This window comes from Cricetulus griseus, chromosome 6 (assembly GCF_003668045.3).
Source record: "Cricetulus griseus strain 17A/GY chromosome 6, alternate assembly CriGri-PICRH-1.0, whole genome shotgun sequence".
Lineage (NCBI taxonomy): Eukaryota > Metazoa > Chordata > Mammalia > Rodentia > Cricetidae > Cricetulus > Cricetulus griseus.
In genome coordinates, this window is record NC_048599.1 from 132,254,656 (window position 1) to 132,275,275 (window position 20,620).

Here is a 20,620-nt window from a genome sequence, read left to right on the forward strand (position 1 = left end):
GTGAATTCAGAGGTTTCTAAGATGTTTTCACAAGTACCTATGCCTTGACTGAACATAATATTAAATTGTACCTTCAGTATTTCCTTATATATTCACCAAAGGCTCAAATTACATATATCCAAAGCTGGCCTCTTTAGCCTATCCCATAACATTGCTATTGCTCTTTTTGCAATGTTGCCTGTCTCTGTTACCATCACCTTCTTTTACCTCATTGTTCACACTAAAATATGAGACTCACAGTTGATCCTGTTCCTCCTCTCAATAATTTTATTTTTATCTTTTTGTTAATTTTTTAAACTAATGTTTTGCATATCTGCATGGCATTTATTTGCCAAGAAATTGTAACCAGTATTTGCTTAATGTCTGCCTTGTTTAGGGCATCAGTTACTTTTCTGCTGCTGTGGTAAAATATGATGACCAAAACAACCTAGAAAAATATGAATTTGTTTGAGCTTAAAATTCCAAAGGAATACTATTTCCTCAAAATAAAATTTTAAAATTTCCTCATAGCAGAGACATATCAGCAAGTAGCAGTCATGGAGCAAGAGCCGAGAGCACACATCCCAACAGCAAGCAAGAAGCAGAGGAAGACAGCCTACTATTCTCAAAGCCCACTAACAGTGTGTTATCTAGTATGGTTGTACAGTCCCCTCAGCATGTGTTCCCAACTAGGAACTAAATGTTCAAATGCCCATGCTTAAGGGATATCATGACCTGGCATGTCTCAGCCTTAACCCATGAGGTTTGGCCTGAGTGGGGGCGTGTGGACCTGGAAACTCCTAAGATCCCAGGCTTCCAGGATCTTAGCCCAGGACCTCGGCCACCCCAATCACAGAATGGAGGCGAAAGCTTGATGCAAATTGCATGAGGCTTTATTGTAGTTTAACGAGCTAACCCCATGTTAGCTCGGGTCTTTGATCCACTCGCCATTTCAGATGGCTAGCAAAGACAGTTCGAAGCCGCTTTGTATAGATGTTTATAAGGCAGCGTAAGGGGAGTGTCTAGGGGTATGCACAGGTTCAGGATTGGTGTGCCTCCAGGCTTGGAGGGTTTGCCCTGTGTTGATTAGTCAACTGGTTGTTATGGCCCATAGGCCCTCCCAGGGTGGTTGCTATGCTCATTGCTGTGTGCTTGTCTGTAAAGCACACCCAGAGCCATAAAGCATAGCGCCACCAGCTAACTTCTGATTGGTTCCTTGCCACAAGGCAGGCATCTGACCTCTAAGTGACCAAGGCAAGGTTATGGCAAGCATGTGTTCGACTGTTATGGCTGCTGAAATGGGAAGCTGGCCCCTTCACTAGCAGTCCAGCATCAATAAAGACCAACACAGGCATCTTGTCGTCTTGAGAGAGCTCTCAGTTCCATGTTGTAAAACTAGAGTCTTTTCTTTATTTGTCATCTTTTCAGTTGTTTCTTAACCATCCTGCCATGACCAAGAGGAGATGACTTCTGTCCTTGTTCTCCTCTCTCTCTCTCTCTCTCTCTCTCTCTCTCTCTCTCTCTCTCTCTCTCGATGGATGGCTCCTAACCCCCCCTAGTACTTACACCTAGCCCCTCCGCCCAGGGGCATGCCTATTCAGATGCTTAGGCCCAATAGACATGCAAACTAGGAGACATCCAATACTGAGGCTATGGTAAACAATAGTAGACTTGCTCGAAATTAGCAATACAATAGTGGGCCTGAGCTTCCTGGTGCTCCTGTTTAGTGAAACTGGAGGCTAGATCTCAAAATATTTCATCCATGCCACAGCATTGCATTCCAAGGCCTCGACAGGCAAAGCATATTTAGTCTAACTTCACAAGTCCCCATAGTCCTTTACAGTCTCAACAGCTCATATATACAAGGAAATCTCTTAATTATGACCCCTCCTATAAAATGAAATAGCATATACCCCACTTAAATTGTCACAGAATGTACATTTCTTTTCCATAGGAGAGGAAGGACAGTATAGTGAAGAACTATTGGATCAAATTGTTAGACCCCCAAAAACTCAAGTATCCGGGATCCCAGGCCATGTTCTCGGTCACCCCAATCACCAGGCAGATTCGAGAGCTTGCTGCAAACTGCACGAGGCTTTATTGTAATTTAACGAGCTAACCCCATGTTAGCTCGGTTCTTTCACCCACCCGCCATGTAGGATGGCTAGAAAAGATGGCTCCTAGGGGCTCTGGAGAGATCTTATAGGGCAGCATAAGGGGAGTGTCTAGGGGTACACACAGACTCAGGATTGGTGTACCTCCAGGCTTGGAGGGCTTGCCCTGTGTTGATTGGTCAACTGGTTGTTATGCCCATAGGCCCTCCCAGGGTGGTTGCTATGCTCTCTATGTCATTGCTGTGCGCTTGTCTGTAAAGCACACCCAGGGTCGTAAAGCTAACTTCTGATTGGTTCCTTGTCACAAGGCAGGTATCTGACTTTCTAGTGTCTGGGACAAGGTCATAGAAGCACGTGTTCGGCCGTTATGGCTGCCAAAGGGAAGCTAGTCCCTTCAAAATGAAGATCAGAACCCAGCAAGTCAAATTTTAAATCCTGTAGTTTGATGTCATTATCAAAGGGCTTAGACATCTCTGCACCCCAAGCTTTGCTACCTACAACACACATCTCTCTTGTCAATTGTTTCCATTTCCTTGGCAGACATGTCACAATTCTGGCATGTTCTACATCTTGGAAAGTTTTACTTTCACAGCTTCATGCTATGACCTTCTAGGCCTCATGCGTTCTCAGGACTTTGGCACAGGAATGCCCCCTCCACACACTGGCTGGCTGTATTGACTTGCTGTAATTAAGTAGGCAGAATCCAGGACCTAGGATCCTGTGAATCACATAAACAGCAGTTTTTGTAGTAAGTAGCTTTTAAGAAGCAGAAAATTCCTTAGGCTCTTGCTCCCAAGTTGGAAGCTTATCAAAGTGAGGTCTTGCCCTGAGTGCACTGTTCCCTTTTTTCTACTGCAGTGCAAAAGGCTGGTCCTTAACAACACTAATCTCCTTAACAATTATAGCCTCAGTTGCAGCACATGCTTCGACTGCAACATTAAGCTTCCAAGTAATCCTTTTCTCCCCAAACAGTACATTTTATATTTCTTTCTGACCTACTTGCTGTCCTCCAAAAAGAAATTAACAGCCACGCCATATTCACTGTTAAACTGTCTTACATATCTTCTGCCAAACAAAATAGCTCACCACTTTAAATCTAGCCTTGGGCCAGTTCTTAGGACAACAAAAGAAGCCATCCAATTTCTTTGCCTAAATATCACGTGAATGGCTTCTAACACCATTGCTTTTAAAGACCTTTCTTTGCGATGAACTCCCTCAAGTCAGGCCTATATGGTCTGCATTTCTGTCAGAAGTACAGTCTTCTAGGCTCCTACTAGAAAGGGCCATAATGAGATGCTTATACATGTAGTTGGAAGTTTTCTTATAGTCTTTCCATACCCTGTTGCTCTATAATCCCTGAAGTTAGGTGCAGGATTTATATTGTGGTGGGGCATCATATTTGTTCTTTGCATTTTGATCAGTTAAGGTATTCTGAAATGGTCTCACTCTGCTGTAGGAGATATTTCTTTGATGAGGGGTGAGACCTATACTTATTTATGGATTTGAGGATCAATATTTAGAATATGGTTATTATAGTTAAGTTCTTAAGGATCCAGTTAAATTATGCTGGTTTAGTAAAATGATGGTTTTAAATTTTCTTCTCAGACCCATGACTTCATTAGCCTTATGTGTACATTAGCAGGCACAATTTCACTCCTGTTGAACAGACCTCAAATTCAACTAGAGAATTAGTGGTTACAGTCAAAGCATGAATGTGTCCCATCTCATGGAATAGGTCTTAAATCTAATCAGAAAGTGGTTGGTTCCTCCCACAACATTTGTATCACCATGTCACACATGCAAGACAATGTTGGAGATGGCAAATCTTTTAGCTGGATTGGTGTTTACCTCTGTCCACTGGTAGTACACATAGGTCTTTCCAGTTCCCAGAACACTAGTCAGAGTGAAGGCTCTACTTAGGCAGATAGATTTGTTAGGAACAACAGTGTAAGGTGGCAGCTTGGTATGTTAGGACTTGAGGTATATTAGTCAAGGATCTTATGAATTTCCAAATTTCCACTGAGAAATTGGCTGTTATTCTGATGGATTTTCCTTCATATGTGACTTTTCCCTCCTTTCTTAAAACTTTCAATATTCTCTCCTTCTTCTTGATACTTAGTATTTTAATGATGATATGCTGAGGAGAGCTTTTTTCTGATCTTGAGTATTTGGTGTTCTTTGTACTACTTATATCTGTAGGGTCTTTCTTTCCTTAGTTTGAAAAATTTTTTTTTCCTATAACCTTGTTAAAGATCTGGCCTATGACATTAACCTAGGATTCTTCTTCTTTATCTATGTCTACCATCCAAGGATTTTAAAAATTCCTTTAAAATTTTCATTTTCTTTGGTTGTTTTCTCTAATTCCTCTATTTTAGTCTTGAATCCTGATATTGTGTCTTTTGCTTGATTCACTCAATTTACAAGGCTTTCTCTTGAGTTTTCTAGTTGAGTTATTGGGTTTTTCAACTCCATATTCATTTAAGCTTGAGTTCTCATCAGTGTTTCTTTGTCTTTATTGAATTCTGTTTTCAAATTCTGGGCTGTGTTTGTCATTTCCATCAGCCTTATATTTGTATTTTCTTAGTCATCATTCAGGAATTCATTCTTTTACAGTTTGCTGACCAGTTTTTTGCCTTTGCTAAATTATTTAAATATGTTAATGAAGTTTGTAATTGTTCTTTTAATGTCTAAGTCCTGTCATTTGTATAAATCGGTGTTTCTCAACCTGTGGGCTGTGACCCCTGTCACAGGAGTAGACTAAGACCATCAGAAAACAAAGATATTTACATTGCAATTCATAGTAGTAGCAAAATTGCAACTATGAAGTGGCAACAGAAATAATTTTATGGTTGGGGTATTCACAACATCAGAAACTGTGTTAAAGAGTCACAGCATTAGAAAGGTTGAGAATCACTGATACATGATGAGAGAGAAATAACTGCTATTAAGTTGAACCAACTATAAAAATATTAAGAAGTATTAGGATGGTTAAGAACCACTTATCTAGGTAATTCTCACCAGCAGAAATTTCTACAGGACCAATTAGAACCTGGTGGAAGATGTGTCCCTAATTATTGTATTAATCTTATAATTCTATCCATCATCTGTTTCTAAAATTCCCTCATAAAACTTGGATCCACCTATTTTAATATCAATATTGTTATAATAATAGCATTATTAAATATCTACTAAGCAATCTGCTTCATGCTACAGACCTGTATCTATATCAGTTATTAGCACTTCCTTTCTCTGTTATTACCTAATTCCAAGATTGAAAATTGAATTTCTATATCAATAGTCCATATATGTGTAGCATTTTAATAATATACCTTACATTCAATGACTAGAGTGAGGTTAACATTATTATTTATGTACCATGTAGAATTTAGTATACAGAAGCATTCCAAAGGTGGTATTCTGGTAATTTCTGAAGATTCTCTGGGGCTTTTGTTTCTCTAATGATCAGTATCTTGTATAGCATTGATGTTATATGTAACTTCCTAGAGTCTACACAGGAACAAGGATCCCTCTAATGGAACTGTTTTCCAATTCATTCCAGGGAATATATATGTATAAAGGACAATAATGTTATCCCTCACCATCCGACATAAATTATAGTGGTTCACTGGAAAAGTAAAAACTAAACCATTAATTTTAGAGACACAAAAGATACTTATTCATTTCTCTGTCTTCTACTAAAACACAGTTATGCTGCAAACTATTTCTGACTTTGTCTTATTAAAACACAGTTTTGATCACATTATAACCTGCATCTAATTAACACTGGCTTCCCACTGAATCTCAAATTAAAACTGTCTATCATCCTAACATTTAATAACTTTCACACTTTCTTAATGTTATTTTATAGGTTTCTAAAAAGTTACATGATTTTGAATCCAGTCCTCATATACTGGCTATATGGTCTTAAGTGAGTTACTCAACATCTCAACATTTTCATTTCCAAATATGTACAATGTGGATAATATTAGAATCTAACTGATAGTCATTAAAATGCATGACACTAAAAAATAGGTACATGTAACACCTTGTCTGACTCCTGAAATATCCTCTTTAGTGTCAGCTCTTCCATCTATCATTGTGAAGTTCTTCTGTCAGTCAATTATGTGTTGCCTTCAGAAAACCAAAGACTGTAGTGATTATATCTCCAACATATGTTCTTCACTCATCTACTCTTTTCTATAGCTATTTCTTCTAAAATAATCTTTTTCTTTATTCATGCATATGAAATTATTGTATTTCAGTTAACCCAAGAATAAAATAAAATGTCATAAACAGTTGGGTATTTTTTTTTTGAGACAGTGTTTCTCTCTGTAACTTTGAAGCCTATCCTGGAACTAGCTCTTGTAGACCAGCCTGGTCTTGAAATCACGTAGATCCACCAGCCTCTGCCTCCCAAGTGCTGGGATTAAAAGTGTGCACCACCACCACCACCAGGTTCATATTTGGGTACTTAAAAAAAAAAGAAACATAGTCAGGCAGTGGTGGCACACACCTTTAATCTCAGCACTTGGGAGGTAGAGGCAGGCAGATCTCTGTGAGATCCGGGGCCAGTATGGTTTACAAGGTGAGTTCCAGGGCAGATAGGACTGTTACAAAGAGAAAGTCTGTCTCAAAAAAAGTATCAACATTTTTAGTATCCATGAAACTGAATATCTCTCATGAAAAGTATCAACCTCATTATAAAAGAACATATATTTGAGGACATACCTTAATCTCTCTAACAGTTTAGGTCTTTTTTTAAAGGCTCAATGTTGGACTGATGTCTTGTGTTGTCTTTGAATACTTAATATCTATAAACACTAAATAAATTAGTTAACAACACAAAGCATATTTGCACAGAGATCATGTCAGAATAATTGTAAAAGAAAAAGAAAAAAACAAAGCAAAGTATAGTTTAGGTAGACAATGTAATGCTTCTTGTTCAGCCTAATATTGCTTTTATTGGATTTTCTTTACTTACCTTGTGTGGAATTTTAATTTTATAAATGAATGGTAATACATCTTTATTATTATTCCTTGAACAAGAATTAAACTGAGGCAGGGGAGAGAAAGATTAATTCAACCATTATATTTTAGAAAGGAAAGGCTGTCACTATATATTTTAACTTTTGTGGGGCAGGAGGTAGTGATGGAGGTCAGACTCAGACTATCAGCAATGCTTTCAAACTGTCCTACTCCTGAGCCAGGTCCCAATCCAGCCCTATTTCCTTTTCACTTTGGGGGTATTACTCTCTTGGATGTGTTTGACAGCTCAGTGAAGAGGCTGATTCAATCTGGCTTCCTTCTCTAAGGTGGAGTGTTGATAACTGGTGCTTTCTTGAGTTTCAATCTTCTCTGTGTGAAAGGTTAATGTTTATTACATCTCACTAAACTTTGATTTGGGTATCTCTGTGATGGAATTCATCAAAAGTGTTTTCCTACTGCTCCTTGGAGAAAACTTTCAATTGACTCTAAGAATGACACCGAGTAATGGTATTGCATTATTCTGGGTAGCTTTTCATCTTCATTAGTGGAGCTCTACAGTTGGCTGTGGAGATCAGGGAAATCGCAAATGGGCACACATAGTAGTCTTTACCGTCAGTGCTGGCTTATGTCATTAAATCAGTCTGATATCAGTCCTTCGATTCCAATGATATTCAACTTTCCTATATTTCAGGGACTTTTCTCATTACACCAGATACTATATCTATCTGTCAGAAGAAACAGCAAATAGCAGAATATATAAATATTTGAATCAGTTCATAATTACCACTCTAGGTATCCTTCCTCCAATATGCCATTTGTAATTTTTAGGCCAAGCTATTCAAACTATGTCAGATTATACATCATTTCACTGTCTTTTTGGTGTTTTATGTTATTTTTGAAGGAGGATTTAAATTTGGGGTGTGCATTTTTAATTAAAATAATTAATTACCTGGTTAATTTAAAATCATTTACAAAAATTAAATGTATATGTCAAAGAAGTATTGTTATGTTGACAAATCTCAAAGGAGTCTAGCATTCCATCATGTTTCCAGCTAGCTAAGAAATGGCTGTCAAAACTAAGATTTGCATAAATCTTTGCAGCAAAGGAACTTTCCATAGAAACTCATTTGGAGTGTGAGGCAAATTTTCTAAGTTCATTTCAAATGTCACAGGAAGACAATGAGCACTGACATTACTCTGAGCATATCTTTGCAAATCTGATAAGAAGGACATCTCAGACTCTCCAAACTGAGAAATCTGTAACCTCACATGTTTCACAGATTCCAAGGTCACATAGAAAAGGATCAATCTAAGAATATTAAAGAAAGACCCATGTGTGGATTCTGAATGTCTAGGGCAAGTGTAACATAGTCTCATTGTAGAATTAAGAGATTTTCACCCAAGCTCAATGGCTAATAAGGCTCAGATATGTTCTGTTGACAAAGATACACTAAGCAGAGATACTGTACAATTGTCTTACGTTCCCTGGATATTTCTTTGTTGTAGAAATTATCTTGGCATTTTGAGGCTTCCTATCTGTTAGCTTATGTTCATGTACTCTATGTTGGGCTCTTTAGTTTTATAGTGTCACTGGGCATTTTGTCATCATTTTATTCACAATTTTTAAATATTGTTTCTGCCAAAATTTAGAGTCTTTTCAAATACAAAACTAAGCCTATGGCTTTTCTGACGTAATTCCTTAAGAGAAAGGATGTTGCCAGACGATGGCAGCACACGCCTTTAATCCCAGCACTTGGGAGGCAGAGGCAGGTGGATCTCTGTTCGAGTCTACAAGAGCGACTTCCAGGACATCCTCCAAAGCCACAGAGAAACCCTGTCTCGAAACAGCCCCCCCCAAATAAAAGGGGGGAAGATGTAAATACTCTTGAAATACATTGGACTTAATTCTGGGATTGGCCTTTTTAAAATTGTGAGAGTGGACACAAGATTCAGGAGCGAGCTCTTCTAACTGGAGTATCTTTCCCTATCCTTATCAAAAACAACAAGAACCACTAAATAATACTAATGGGAAGTTTAGATTTATATAATTACATGGATCAACATTTGATAGAGGCTTTTTATTATTTTTTCTACTTTACAATGCTCAAAATGATCACTTGGTGTTTGTGGCTTTTTTGAATATTCAATCTCTTTCTGGATTATTTCATAGGCTAAGGTGTATTTATATGTTCTATATGTTTCTTCTTAAGATTCAAAGAATGTTTCTAAAGTATCCTGTAGTAAAAACTCTATTATATTTGTTTATCTGGACACCGTGTTATTCAGTCTTCTTCCTAGATGCTAGAAAGTGAACACCTGAGTTATATAAATAAGTAAGTAGGAAAACATGTATGCTACAGGGGTGATAAGAAAGAAGTATTTTATAAATAGCACTGGAGAAGGAGGAGACTTGGGATTTTAAAAGAAGTAGCAGAAATACTCGTCTGAAATATTACTTCTTAATAGTGGCCAAAATGAGGTAAGAAAGGAGCCATTGTATAAGACTATGGTATTCAAGGAAAATGTCTGTGTTATTCAGTCTCCCTACTTATGCAAGGAACACCATGGAGTGCAACCATTCTACAACAAGCAGACAATGGACAATAGTACTAGGGACATGAGGGAAAAGATATAATGACAAGACATCAAGGAAAGCTCTCAAGACCTTTTACTGGTCATGATTTTGTTCTATGTGGTGTGAGCTTTGGGGAAAATCAAACAGAAGTGTATTATCTACATTATGTTTTGCTGGTATAATTATGGTTGCTATGATGGAACACAGTAAGAGGAGGCACCAATAGAAGGAGGGAAAACAGCTGAAAGGTCACTGGAATTAGTCAGGAGAGAGATGCTGGCAACTTGACACCAGACATGGTGGCCATAGCTCATAGCAGCTGGGAATTCACTTCCTTATAGGTTTGACATCAGAGCCAAAAAGATTTAGTGATACATTTCCTGGGGCTCATAACAAGAACTGAAATGATAAATTCTGAATTCTCTACCACTTAACTAACAAAACTAGTATGGTCATAAACTAAGCTCTGGGAACACTTGTTTTCATGAGGAGTCTATTACCACCTTTGAATGTCATTAGAACTCTGGACAATTTCAATATTCCCATCAAAAGCTCATCAATCCTATGATTAAAAAAATCTGTTTTGCATAAAAGGATGGTTTTGATCAAGTTTGTTTTACATCTAGAGTTTATTGTTTGGCTCTTTGGTCATTATAGAACCATAGAGGCCAAGGTTACAAATTCATATTGCTAGGTGCCTGAGTTTTCTGTGTTCTACTCTAGAGAGTCTATTTCTGTTTTTACTTTCCAAATTCATGCTCTTGTTCACAAGGGAAGTTCAGAAACTATATCATGGAGTCATCCAGATACATTGTTGTTGCTAAAAACAAAAACAAAACTCACAGCATAGCACTTCTTCTATTTACCATTGATGAAAGTAAACAGGATTGCTTTCACATTAAGAGTGCACATTATGACTTAGGGAATAATGGAAACAAGTGCTCAGACAAATACATTTCCCCAGAGAGTGAAATGACTCATGCAGTGAGGCATATGTGCAGCTTATTAAAAAGGTTTTCATGCAAGCATTCTTTCTATTCCAATAATATTTTACAAGTACAGTAGCAACTTTTAGTTGATAATGTACCATTGGGAAAAAAAAAGACAAAACCTATCACCTCTTCCTTAACACATGTTTTCTGTATTTTTTCTAGAACCTACAGATAGGCCACCATTGTTACTAATTGCAAGTCCTGAAACAATTGAGGTCTTCTACATTAACGGAAGCAAAATGACAACTCTAAGCTCAGCCAACAGAAATAAAATTCATACTCTAGATTTTATTTATAATGAAGAGATGATTTGCTGGATTGAATCAAGAGAGTCTTCAAATCAACTCAAATGTGGCCAGATGACAAAATCAGGAAAATTAACAGATGAAAGAATTATTAACATTCTTCAATCCTTCCGCAGTAAGTCTTTCAATTTTTTGCATTGCCCTTCAAGAATTTCTTTTACAGAGAAGTATGTCGGATTCTTATCTCTCTGCATACTCTGCATAGCCTAGCTTGAAGTGCTGCATGTGTGAATATGAGTGTTCTGGGTATATGTTTGCATGTCCTCACACATACAGGTTCAGTAGTTCTTTGTCCATAGGTACAAGTTACAGTGTTTACTGTCATATTTTCTTTAATGCTGTCTGAACGGTCACCTTGCTTATAATTGACATTTTTTACATAGATATAGTTCACAATGTAACTATAAAGATGGAATTCCAGAAAAACAGAAAGTAAGAAATTGACTTTGATAATTGTCAGTTAGCTGGCTGTAGTACTTATTTCAAATGCATTAAAAACTATTAGAGGGCCCTACCCTCCATGGGGAGTGGAGGGGGAGGCGGGAAGGGCTGGTGGTGGGTTGGGGGGGAGAGGAGAAAGGGAGAAGGGATGACATGTGAAATTATAATTTTGTAAAAATTAAATAAAATATCACCATAAAAATATAAAAAAACTATTAGATTTATATGAATAGGTAGAAAATATCTGTTTTGAATTTAATTGAAGCAAATCAGTATTTATTTATTATTTTTCGAAAAGTTGACTATTGATGCTTGATTTAGTTTGACTTTTTATGACTAGTAATTATTCTTCTTTTTGTGCATAGTACCACAAACTGAAGTCATATGGTTACACAAATATGCACACTACATGCACTGTATCTGTTCCCCATTTCCGCATGAGCATAGAATGGATTTATATATGCCAGGATTGCCTTGCATGAAAATTTTAAAATGTTATCAGTTATTTTCTCATGTACAGAAAATGGTGCCCTCATAAAACATAAATAAAAATAATGTATACACTCAGAAAGAAAAATTTAGGGTGGAATAAATATAATTTGCTGATGAAAAATGGTGAGTTAGAAAGCCAGCAACAAAGAATGGTGTTTCAAGCATATTTCACACATGGGTTCAGGCAGGAATTAAATTTGAAACAAGAAACCAGATTCTTGCCACATTTTGATTACCCCATCTAATACAAAGGTATTTGTCACCAGAAATAGCATAAAGAATGGTCAAATAACCAGGATATTTGATTGCCACGCAAGACTATCCCCATGCGTACTTCAACACTCTTTTCTCTAAATTTCACATTTCCTAAAATTATTGGTAACTTTTTTGATAACTGTCAAATAAAACTTTATTTTATAAATCCAAGGAAAATAAAAGAATTACACATCATAAAAATTGTAAATATGCCTTTGTAACTTACTATGATTGATGTATGAAACCAAAAATATCTATCCAAATGGAGATTACTTTTGTTAGACCATTTATGAGATGGTAAATAGCATATTAATTTTGAACTGAAGAAAAGAAAAGCACTCTATTTTATTTAGAGTAAATAATTTTTATGAAGTTTGGTTTAAGTCATGTAATTACATAGTCACTTTTGATTTTAAAAAGTGTTTAAATTTGAAGAAGTAATTAAATGATAGTGTGGACAGAAATGTAAGCAAGGTTGGCTGACCTCTCATGATTGCAAGATGTACATTTTAGCAACTTGTCCTAGCACAGCTGCCATTGAATATTATGTGCTCTTCATTTACCCTGACAATTTGTGAGTTGATAATGAAGTTTGAATATTCCCTGCATGTGTAATGACTTGAAATCTTTGTCATACCATATAAGTTAAAATAATGAACTGATGGAAGTCTGGTTGAATACATGTCAACATTGAATTTTCTAGAGATTATTTTTGCAATTTTTCAACCCTTATTTTTAGGTGCCTTTTATCTGAACTTTTACAAAAAAAGAACACTTCCTTTTTAGAAAACACTTTTAAAAATGTATTTCAAAAGGTTCTGTGCAAAAAAAAAATAAATAAATCAACCAAGACAGATGAAATTTGCTTGTGGTGGGAACTGTTGTGGTTTTCGAGTCATTATAGATATTACAGATTTCATGTTTGCATATACAATTCATCTCCAGTTTAGTAGAAGAGATAGGTCTTTTCTTCTTTATAATAGATAAATTTTTAACTGAGAATGTAAGAGTGTTGTATAAAAGTAAATGGTTAAAACAGACCTAGGAATCTAAATACCACGTTTATTTGTGGATTTGCTTAGTTCTATGCTATAAAAGCATGAATGTATCACAAATACAGATATTATGATTTTATTGATCATGTTAAATTGTTTTTTGTGTAACTGCATGGTACTGCTGTTTTTTTACATATGGAAATTGAGGTTTTGGAAAGCTGAATAATATCTTATAGAACGTATGGGCAGCTAGCTAGTATGGAGTTCGGTGAGATTTCATAGCTTTTCCAAGTATGACTTTGGGTCTGCATCTTGATCTCCCATACAAAAAAAAAAAAAAAAAAAAAAAACATGATTACTCCCCTACTACTAGTTTCAGAAACTCATGATACTTGAAAGATGTAAAAGATGTGGAAATGGTGAATTATGAGACTTTTGTTGATCAAAAATTCCTACAAATGCTCCTTATGTAGTTCCTACAGGAGTGTTGCCTCTTAAAACTTAACACTTAAAGTAGTATTGTAGAAAAATGAAAAGCATGGACCTTAACATGCTTAAGAAATTGTATTAATTAAGGAACACTGGAGAAAATGTTAAAGTACATCTTTACTGAATTTTAATGTTTTAAAACTTTTTATGGTACCTTATAATTCATATTTAACATTTTATTCTCTAAAGCATAGACTTAGAAGTTAATTTTTGAATTAATTGATTTGCAAATAAACTTGATTTTCAACAAAGTACTTTAACAAAGCACATTTGTTGCAGCTTTATTATCTAAAACTTTTCTGGGAGAACACTCTGGTAGAAACAGATACTGAAATCAAACAAGCTGCTGATCCCATCAGAACACTCTATTCAGAAATGAATGTAATAGATAGGGAGAGTTTTAATTTATTATTAAAGATATATTATCATATATACTTTCACTCTGTTGCTGTGATTCTCAAATATGCCGAACACTGATATTTTTTTTTTGCATGTCCTAGCATGGATTTGACTTTTTCTCAGGATCCATTCTTGGACTGAGGTTCATTCCAACAGTGTGTCTAGTGAAAGATATCATTGGCCATGCTTCGTGTACATTAGCTTCTAAACTAACTCCATGCTGCTTTTATCTTCTCTCTAAGCCAATTTCTATAGTAAAATTTAGATTCATTTCCATTTGACGATCTCTCAAAACCTGGTACATTAAATTCTAGATGGATTTTTCTTTAGGTTTAACAGTTGACTCTGTCTTGTATCTATCTTAATTCTTTTACAATAATTCTGATCCATGATCTTTTGGGAGAAAGTTTGGTAACTGCCCTATTTTTTTTTCATTTGCAAGCACCAGATATTGATATTGCTTAGAATGGTCAGTTGTACTGAGAGATCAACCCAACTTCTTAAAATATGTGTTCTCTACCACTAAGCTGTATCTCAATCACATATAGTATAATGGGGTAAGATGTTTTAATTTCCAAGGTGTCTAGTAGACAGGGCAAGGTTTGACATATCCTGCTTCAACATTCTGAACAGTTGGGATAAAAGGTGTGTGCCACAAAGCATATTACATTGTTTCAATTTTCCTTCCCATATTTCCTAGTCAAGTAGTTCATCCAATAGAGACTTAGATGTCTGTTTCATTCTTTAAAGGTCTGTTGAATTAATTATGATATTTATTTAACACAAAATAGTATAGTAGGTTCTCATTTCTCTTAAAAGTTAAAACAAGGCTTTACCTTCTGTCTTCTCTATGAGCAGTTGCCCTGCCCTGCTTCACTCTTCCATACAAATTCCATGTTGTACAGAGGAGTAGGGTTGGCACTTTCTCTGATGCAGTTTAGTCTCTCATTTCACTTTTTATGACATCATATTCTTTCTGAGCATATTCCAGGTTAATATCCACATTAAACCTGCAATTTATGCTTTTAGTTTTTCACCAGAGGTTAAATGCATGTGACAATTAGTTCAGCATCTAGCATTCTGGTAGAAAGCACCAAGAGATTCAGGAACTTATAGTAAAAGAGAATTGAAGTAATGCCAGTTATGAGCACCCTTTCATCATATGGTTAATGTGATTTTTCAAAAACTATTCTTTTGGCTGTTCAAGTATTTGCTGAGGCAGATGTCAGAAAATGGTTAGCTTTGATTTGTTCAGAATTTAGAACATATTTATTATAATATCTTGTGGAGTAATTTTTGTACAAGTAGTTAAAGTAAGTACTTTTATATTTTCCTGGCCAGAGAGTATTTTGTGCAAAAATTATTTTAATTTTGTTCTTGCAATATGTATCCTTATTGTTTGGATATTATGTCTCCAGCTGTTTGATGCAATTTTTGGAGATGGAGGAAACTTAGGAAGGTGGAGTAGGAATTTAACATGGTCTTGTTCAAGGCTAGGTTCCTCCCTGCTTCCTGATCCACTGGGATAGAAAGACTTGCACCACAAGCTCCTGCAGCAATGGACTAAATTCCTGGTCCCATGCCTTCCCAAAAAGCTACCTAAATGCCCTTAAACTATGAGCCCAAAGAAACTTCACCATGAAATTTCTTATGTCATGTATTTGGTCACAGTGACAAAAAAATTAACTGTTATAGACAATTAGTGCTTAGAATTGATGTCATTGAAGTGATAAGCATGACTATGTGGTTCATAGGATTTGAAAAATGAATTATGAGAGGAAAGTCTAAAAGTTACAGTGGAATGCTAGAGAAGTCTTAGGATGCTATAAACAGATTAAAAGACCATTCTGGTGAAGGTGTGGAAGACCAGAATGCTCCCAGAAATGGTTAGTTTAAAAAAAAGTCCAGAAGGCTTCAGAGGAAGTGATTAAACACTTATTGTACTAATACAAATTATTCTTAAACAATAGCTTAAAATCTTTGCAGTGAAATTATATTTTTTCCAGAGGATCTTACATTTTATCAAGTAAACATTATCACTTGTATCAAGTATGTGGACTTTGGCTAATAGAGGAAATTTATGAGGAGAAAGTATCTTTTGGTTTCATGGCTCATGGGGATGGAATCTGTCATGGCCAGGAAGGCATGGCAGCTGGGGTTGTGTGTGTCTCTGCAGAAGTGTGCATTGGAGCTTTTTATACCTCAGTGAGTCAGGAAGCCTCTTAGAGCTCAGGTCAGAGACATGCAATCTGTAACTGTCTATCCCATCCCTCAGTGGCCCACTTCCTCCAGTGTACTCAGTTGTGGACAGACTATTCACACACATGATTTGAAGGGCTATTTTACACTGAAACTATGGCATTCTTTTCCTGGTCCACTTAATTCATAGCTATTGCACAATGCAAAATATAATCACTCCAAATATAAATGCCATTATATTCTTAACAATCAAAACACTTTCCAAAAGTTCCAAATCTTTTCTGGTATACATGTTACTCTTTATTATGAGCCCCTTAACAGAATGAGTAATGTAGCCCCAGATACACAATGTCACAGAATAAACACCCCCATTCAATAAACATGTTCATCTAATAGGGAGGAATGAGAGGACAGGAGTGAACCTAAGTAAGACTGACACCCACAGCACCTAGCCTACAGTTATGCCTTTGTGGTGTCTTCATCTGCATTTCAATGCTTTGGGTAGCCCCAGAAGCTGATGGCCCAATCTTTGACAGGCATCCTATGTTTTGGAACTCAATATTCCTTGAATTGCTAATAGGAATTAGGCTACCCATTGAGATTAATGTACAGCCACACATGAGTTCATCCTGAATATTAGGATCTAGTGAAAGTTGCTTAGCTTCGGAGTTCTTTTTTCTTTTTTACTGGTTTATTTTTTCTTTTTTACTGGTTTATTTTTGTTTATTTGATTGCTTTGCTTTCATTTGAAGCTTGCAATGAACATTTATGACTCCCCACTTCTGTACTCTACATGCTTGCAACATAGGTGGGTAATGTTACAGTCTTAAAATTGTTAGAGGACATAAATCAGAAAATTAAAGAATGAGTTTCCTGGAGACCATGCATCAAAAAAATGAGGTTCTCAAAGTGCAATCCAGAACAACAATTAAACTTTAGGAGCCAGTAGTTTTGAGACCAACATTGAACTATCCTTCAAGCAACAAGCTATTGTGGCAGGTTCTGAATATTCTAGAAACTGGGGATTAGACACAAGCACAATCAAAGTATCCCAGAGACTTCAAAGAAAGTGACTCCATGGTGTCTCTGACTATCACTACAGCTTGTCATCAAGCAAGTGAGCTAGTGATTACAGAACCACTTATTTTAACAAGCATCACATGTTCCACAAACATTATTACCAGCTTAAAAGAGGTAATGTGAACAGGAACTCTCATCTGCAGGCAAATTGGTAAATGCACATAAATGAACATACCACTTGGGCTCAAATTGGTATGACAGGAGTGTGACAAGCTGAGTTTGCAAGAGCAACCCAAAGTAGTGCTAGCAATTGTCCATAAACACTATATCAATTCTTTCTTAATAGAAATTATTTTCAGTCAGCATAGCCTATTTACAAAAAGTATAGCAATACTAGGTTAGGGAGTAGTAGTTGTCTCTATGCTTTTTCTCATCTTGTTTCCCACTGAGTATGTGGGTGCTCTGAATAGATATGTGTGATGGGATGTGCATGTGTTTGTATGGTATGTGTATGGGAATATTTGTATGGTTTATATATGATGTATGATTGTGCATGTGTGTGCATTGTATGTAAGTGTGCATGTAAAGAGTTCATCTCTTTCTATTATTCTTATTTATATAATATCATAACATGATATAATAGTTCAAATTTACCTTAAACTCATCAGAGGGTTGTTTGTTGTTATTGTTTGTTTATGGCCTTGAGAAACTAAGCTGGGTTTCTCTGAGTCTAGTCAAGAATATACCATTATATTCTCATCCCTGATTTATGAGTTACTTAATTTTTAAGATGATTTTTTTTTCTATTTTTGAGGTTATAATTTCATCATTTCCCACTTTTCTTTTCTCTTTGTTTTAAAATGGGATCTGGCTGTTTCTGAGGCTGGCCTTGAATTCAATTTGTTGATCAAACTAGTAGGACTCTTGTCTCAACCTAAGGACTCCATCCTCTGCTACTTAATTCAACTAGATCCTTGATTTTCTTGACAAAAAGATGCAAAGTAGAGCCAGTCTGCTATTTTCCCCTCTGGAAGCTCTTCAAGAAGTCCATCCTCCTTCAAACTGATCACAATGAGCCTCATGTCAGGAAGAAAGGCACTGTCTGCGATTCCACTGAAGTACAGACATATAGGACTTGAAAAGAAATTATGCATTGTTTTAATCACTTTCAGATTTATCACAAAAATTAAATTTTCTCTCCAGTTTTGAACAGGAAACATTTTCAGTTATTTTTAATAGACACATGAGTGATGAAATAAAGCTTCTCTTTAGTTTTTGTCAGATTGGATGTAAGTTTTACTCTGTCTTATAGCTTTAAGGGGAATTACATTAAGGGCTCACAGACTGTGCAGAAACATTTGTTGGTAAAATCTAGATGAAAGAAACAAGATGTGTTCACTTGTGGATTATGCAAAGAGTCATCTATATTCCAACCCTTTCTGTGTGTTTCCCTTAGCTTTTAATTTAGGCTTTCAAGTACTACCCATTTGCATTCATATAAATCACATGGAAGGGCAATACCATTGTCCCAGTAACTAAAGTTTCAGCATTGTTCATGGAATTTTACAAATAATTCGTTTTTGTATTCACTATCATCTTTATTATCTGATTTATCTTGTTATTCATTAAATAAAGTTAAAACATTTGGCAAAAGGATTCTCACCTTATATCTAGGATTATAGAGAGATCAAATGGTACATCCATATAAAAGTCACTTTTGGGAATAAGAATTGTTTGTATTACCTATTGAATAGAATAGAATTCCTAATACTGAGAAGCACTATAAAGAAAAGAGAGATTCACATTGACTTGTGAATCTTGAGTTCGAAGTCAGAATGTTCTTCTAATGATGGCCTTTTGTCTGGAAGATTGATTGTAATGACGTGAGTCAGGATGTCATTTGTTAAGAGATAAGTAGTGTGCATTACTGTGCAAGTCCTATGGTATCTTTTTCTGTTTTTATTGAGAGTTTCAGATAGTTACACAATAAATATCTTAACGTTGTATAGTTCCTAAGGTCATCACACATTTTGTAATGTTTATGGCATTATTAAATTATTAACAATTATTTACAGTATCAAATGGATTTGAATACTGATTTTTCTACTCAATCTTACTATTTTTAATGACATCTGCCACTGGAACAGCTAATTGGTCTACATTTGGATAAGTTTAAGACTGTTTGCAGTGGAATGCTATGAACTGTCACACCACAACCATCCTTGGTGCTTATTATTTCCATGCCATCCACAATTCTGAGACTTTTTAATGATTTTCATGTTGTTCAATATGAGTTTCGGGAATAAGGCCTACCCATACCAGACAAATTGAGCGAATACAAAGTCACTTTACATTTCACTATGTTAAAACAAAATACAGTTATTGATTTAGAATTATATTAGAGTTAGAATTAGAATTATATTATATTTGTATTGTGTTTTTGCCTGCATGTATGTTTATATACCACCTGTGTGCCTAGTGCCCATGGAGATCAGAAGATGGGATCAGATCACCTGGAACTGGAGTTATAGGAACCAAAGCCCCTAGTTCTTTGCAAGATCTATAAGAGTTCTTAATCACTGAGTCATTTCTTCAGCCCTAGACATTTATTAATTTAAATTGCATGTCTTTTTAAAAAATCCTTTCATTTGATAACATTATATAATTAATCTTGACAATAAAAAAGGTTAATATCTAAAATGTTTGTCAACAGAAAAATTGCTAAGGGATCATCTTATAAATATTTATTTGGCCATTGTGTTTTGTGCTTAGAGCTCCTGTTTTTTGACTAAGTGAAACTGATACCATGGAACTAATTAAATTCTTTTCATAAGAATCATTCCACTAAGTATGGATCAGTTCCATCTTTTCTTCAGCTACTTTATGCTCATAACAATAGCCAGTGGAAATACATCCCACTTTCTGATTGTTATGATTCAGATTGAGTTCATAACTTGGGTGAGTTAAGAGGTACGACAAATGGAAAAAAACAATTGTAATGATATAGCCGTTTACTGTATTATATTGTGAATGTCATAATTACATGGATAATTTAAAATGGAATAATAATAATAACAATAATAATAATGTAACAATGCCTTCATCAGCACTCTCTTTGAAGGGAAGACTATGAGTCACAGATTTTCTAACGTATTGTAACATATGCAGAAAGAAGTAGTCAATATAAATCAATAGTGTCAAGGGAAAAGCACACTCATGTCTGGAATTCCTTACTCAGTCAAACAGGAGCTGGAGACACATGATCTCTTATTGTGAGGACAGATAGGGAATACTTGGCTTGTGGAGCACAGAAGTCAGGATATGGTGCTTTAGTGCACCCATGTGGCAGGGCGTTATCTTCAGGACACTTTGTCTGGAT

General features: G+C 35.7%; 1 protein-coding gene across 1 annotated transcript in view; it reads left to right on the top strand.

Moving 5' to 3' along the window:
* The window catches only part of LOC100773941 (low-density lipoprotein receptor-related protein 1B), a 1,050,824-nt gene that overhangs the window by 21,886 nt on the left and 1,008,318 nt on the right, over positions 1–20,620 (top strand). The window contains exon 4 of the mRNA XM_035447074.1: positions 10,809–11,066. Coding sequence (XP_035302965.1) covers positions 10,809–11,066 — 258 coding nt within the window. The remainder of the gene's footprint in view (positions 1–10,808; positions 11,067–20,620) is intronic.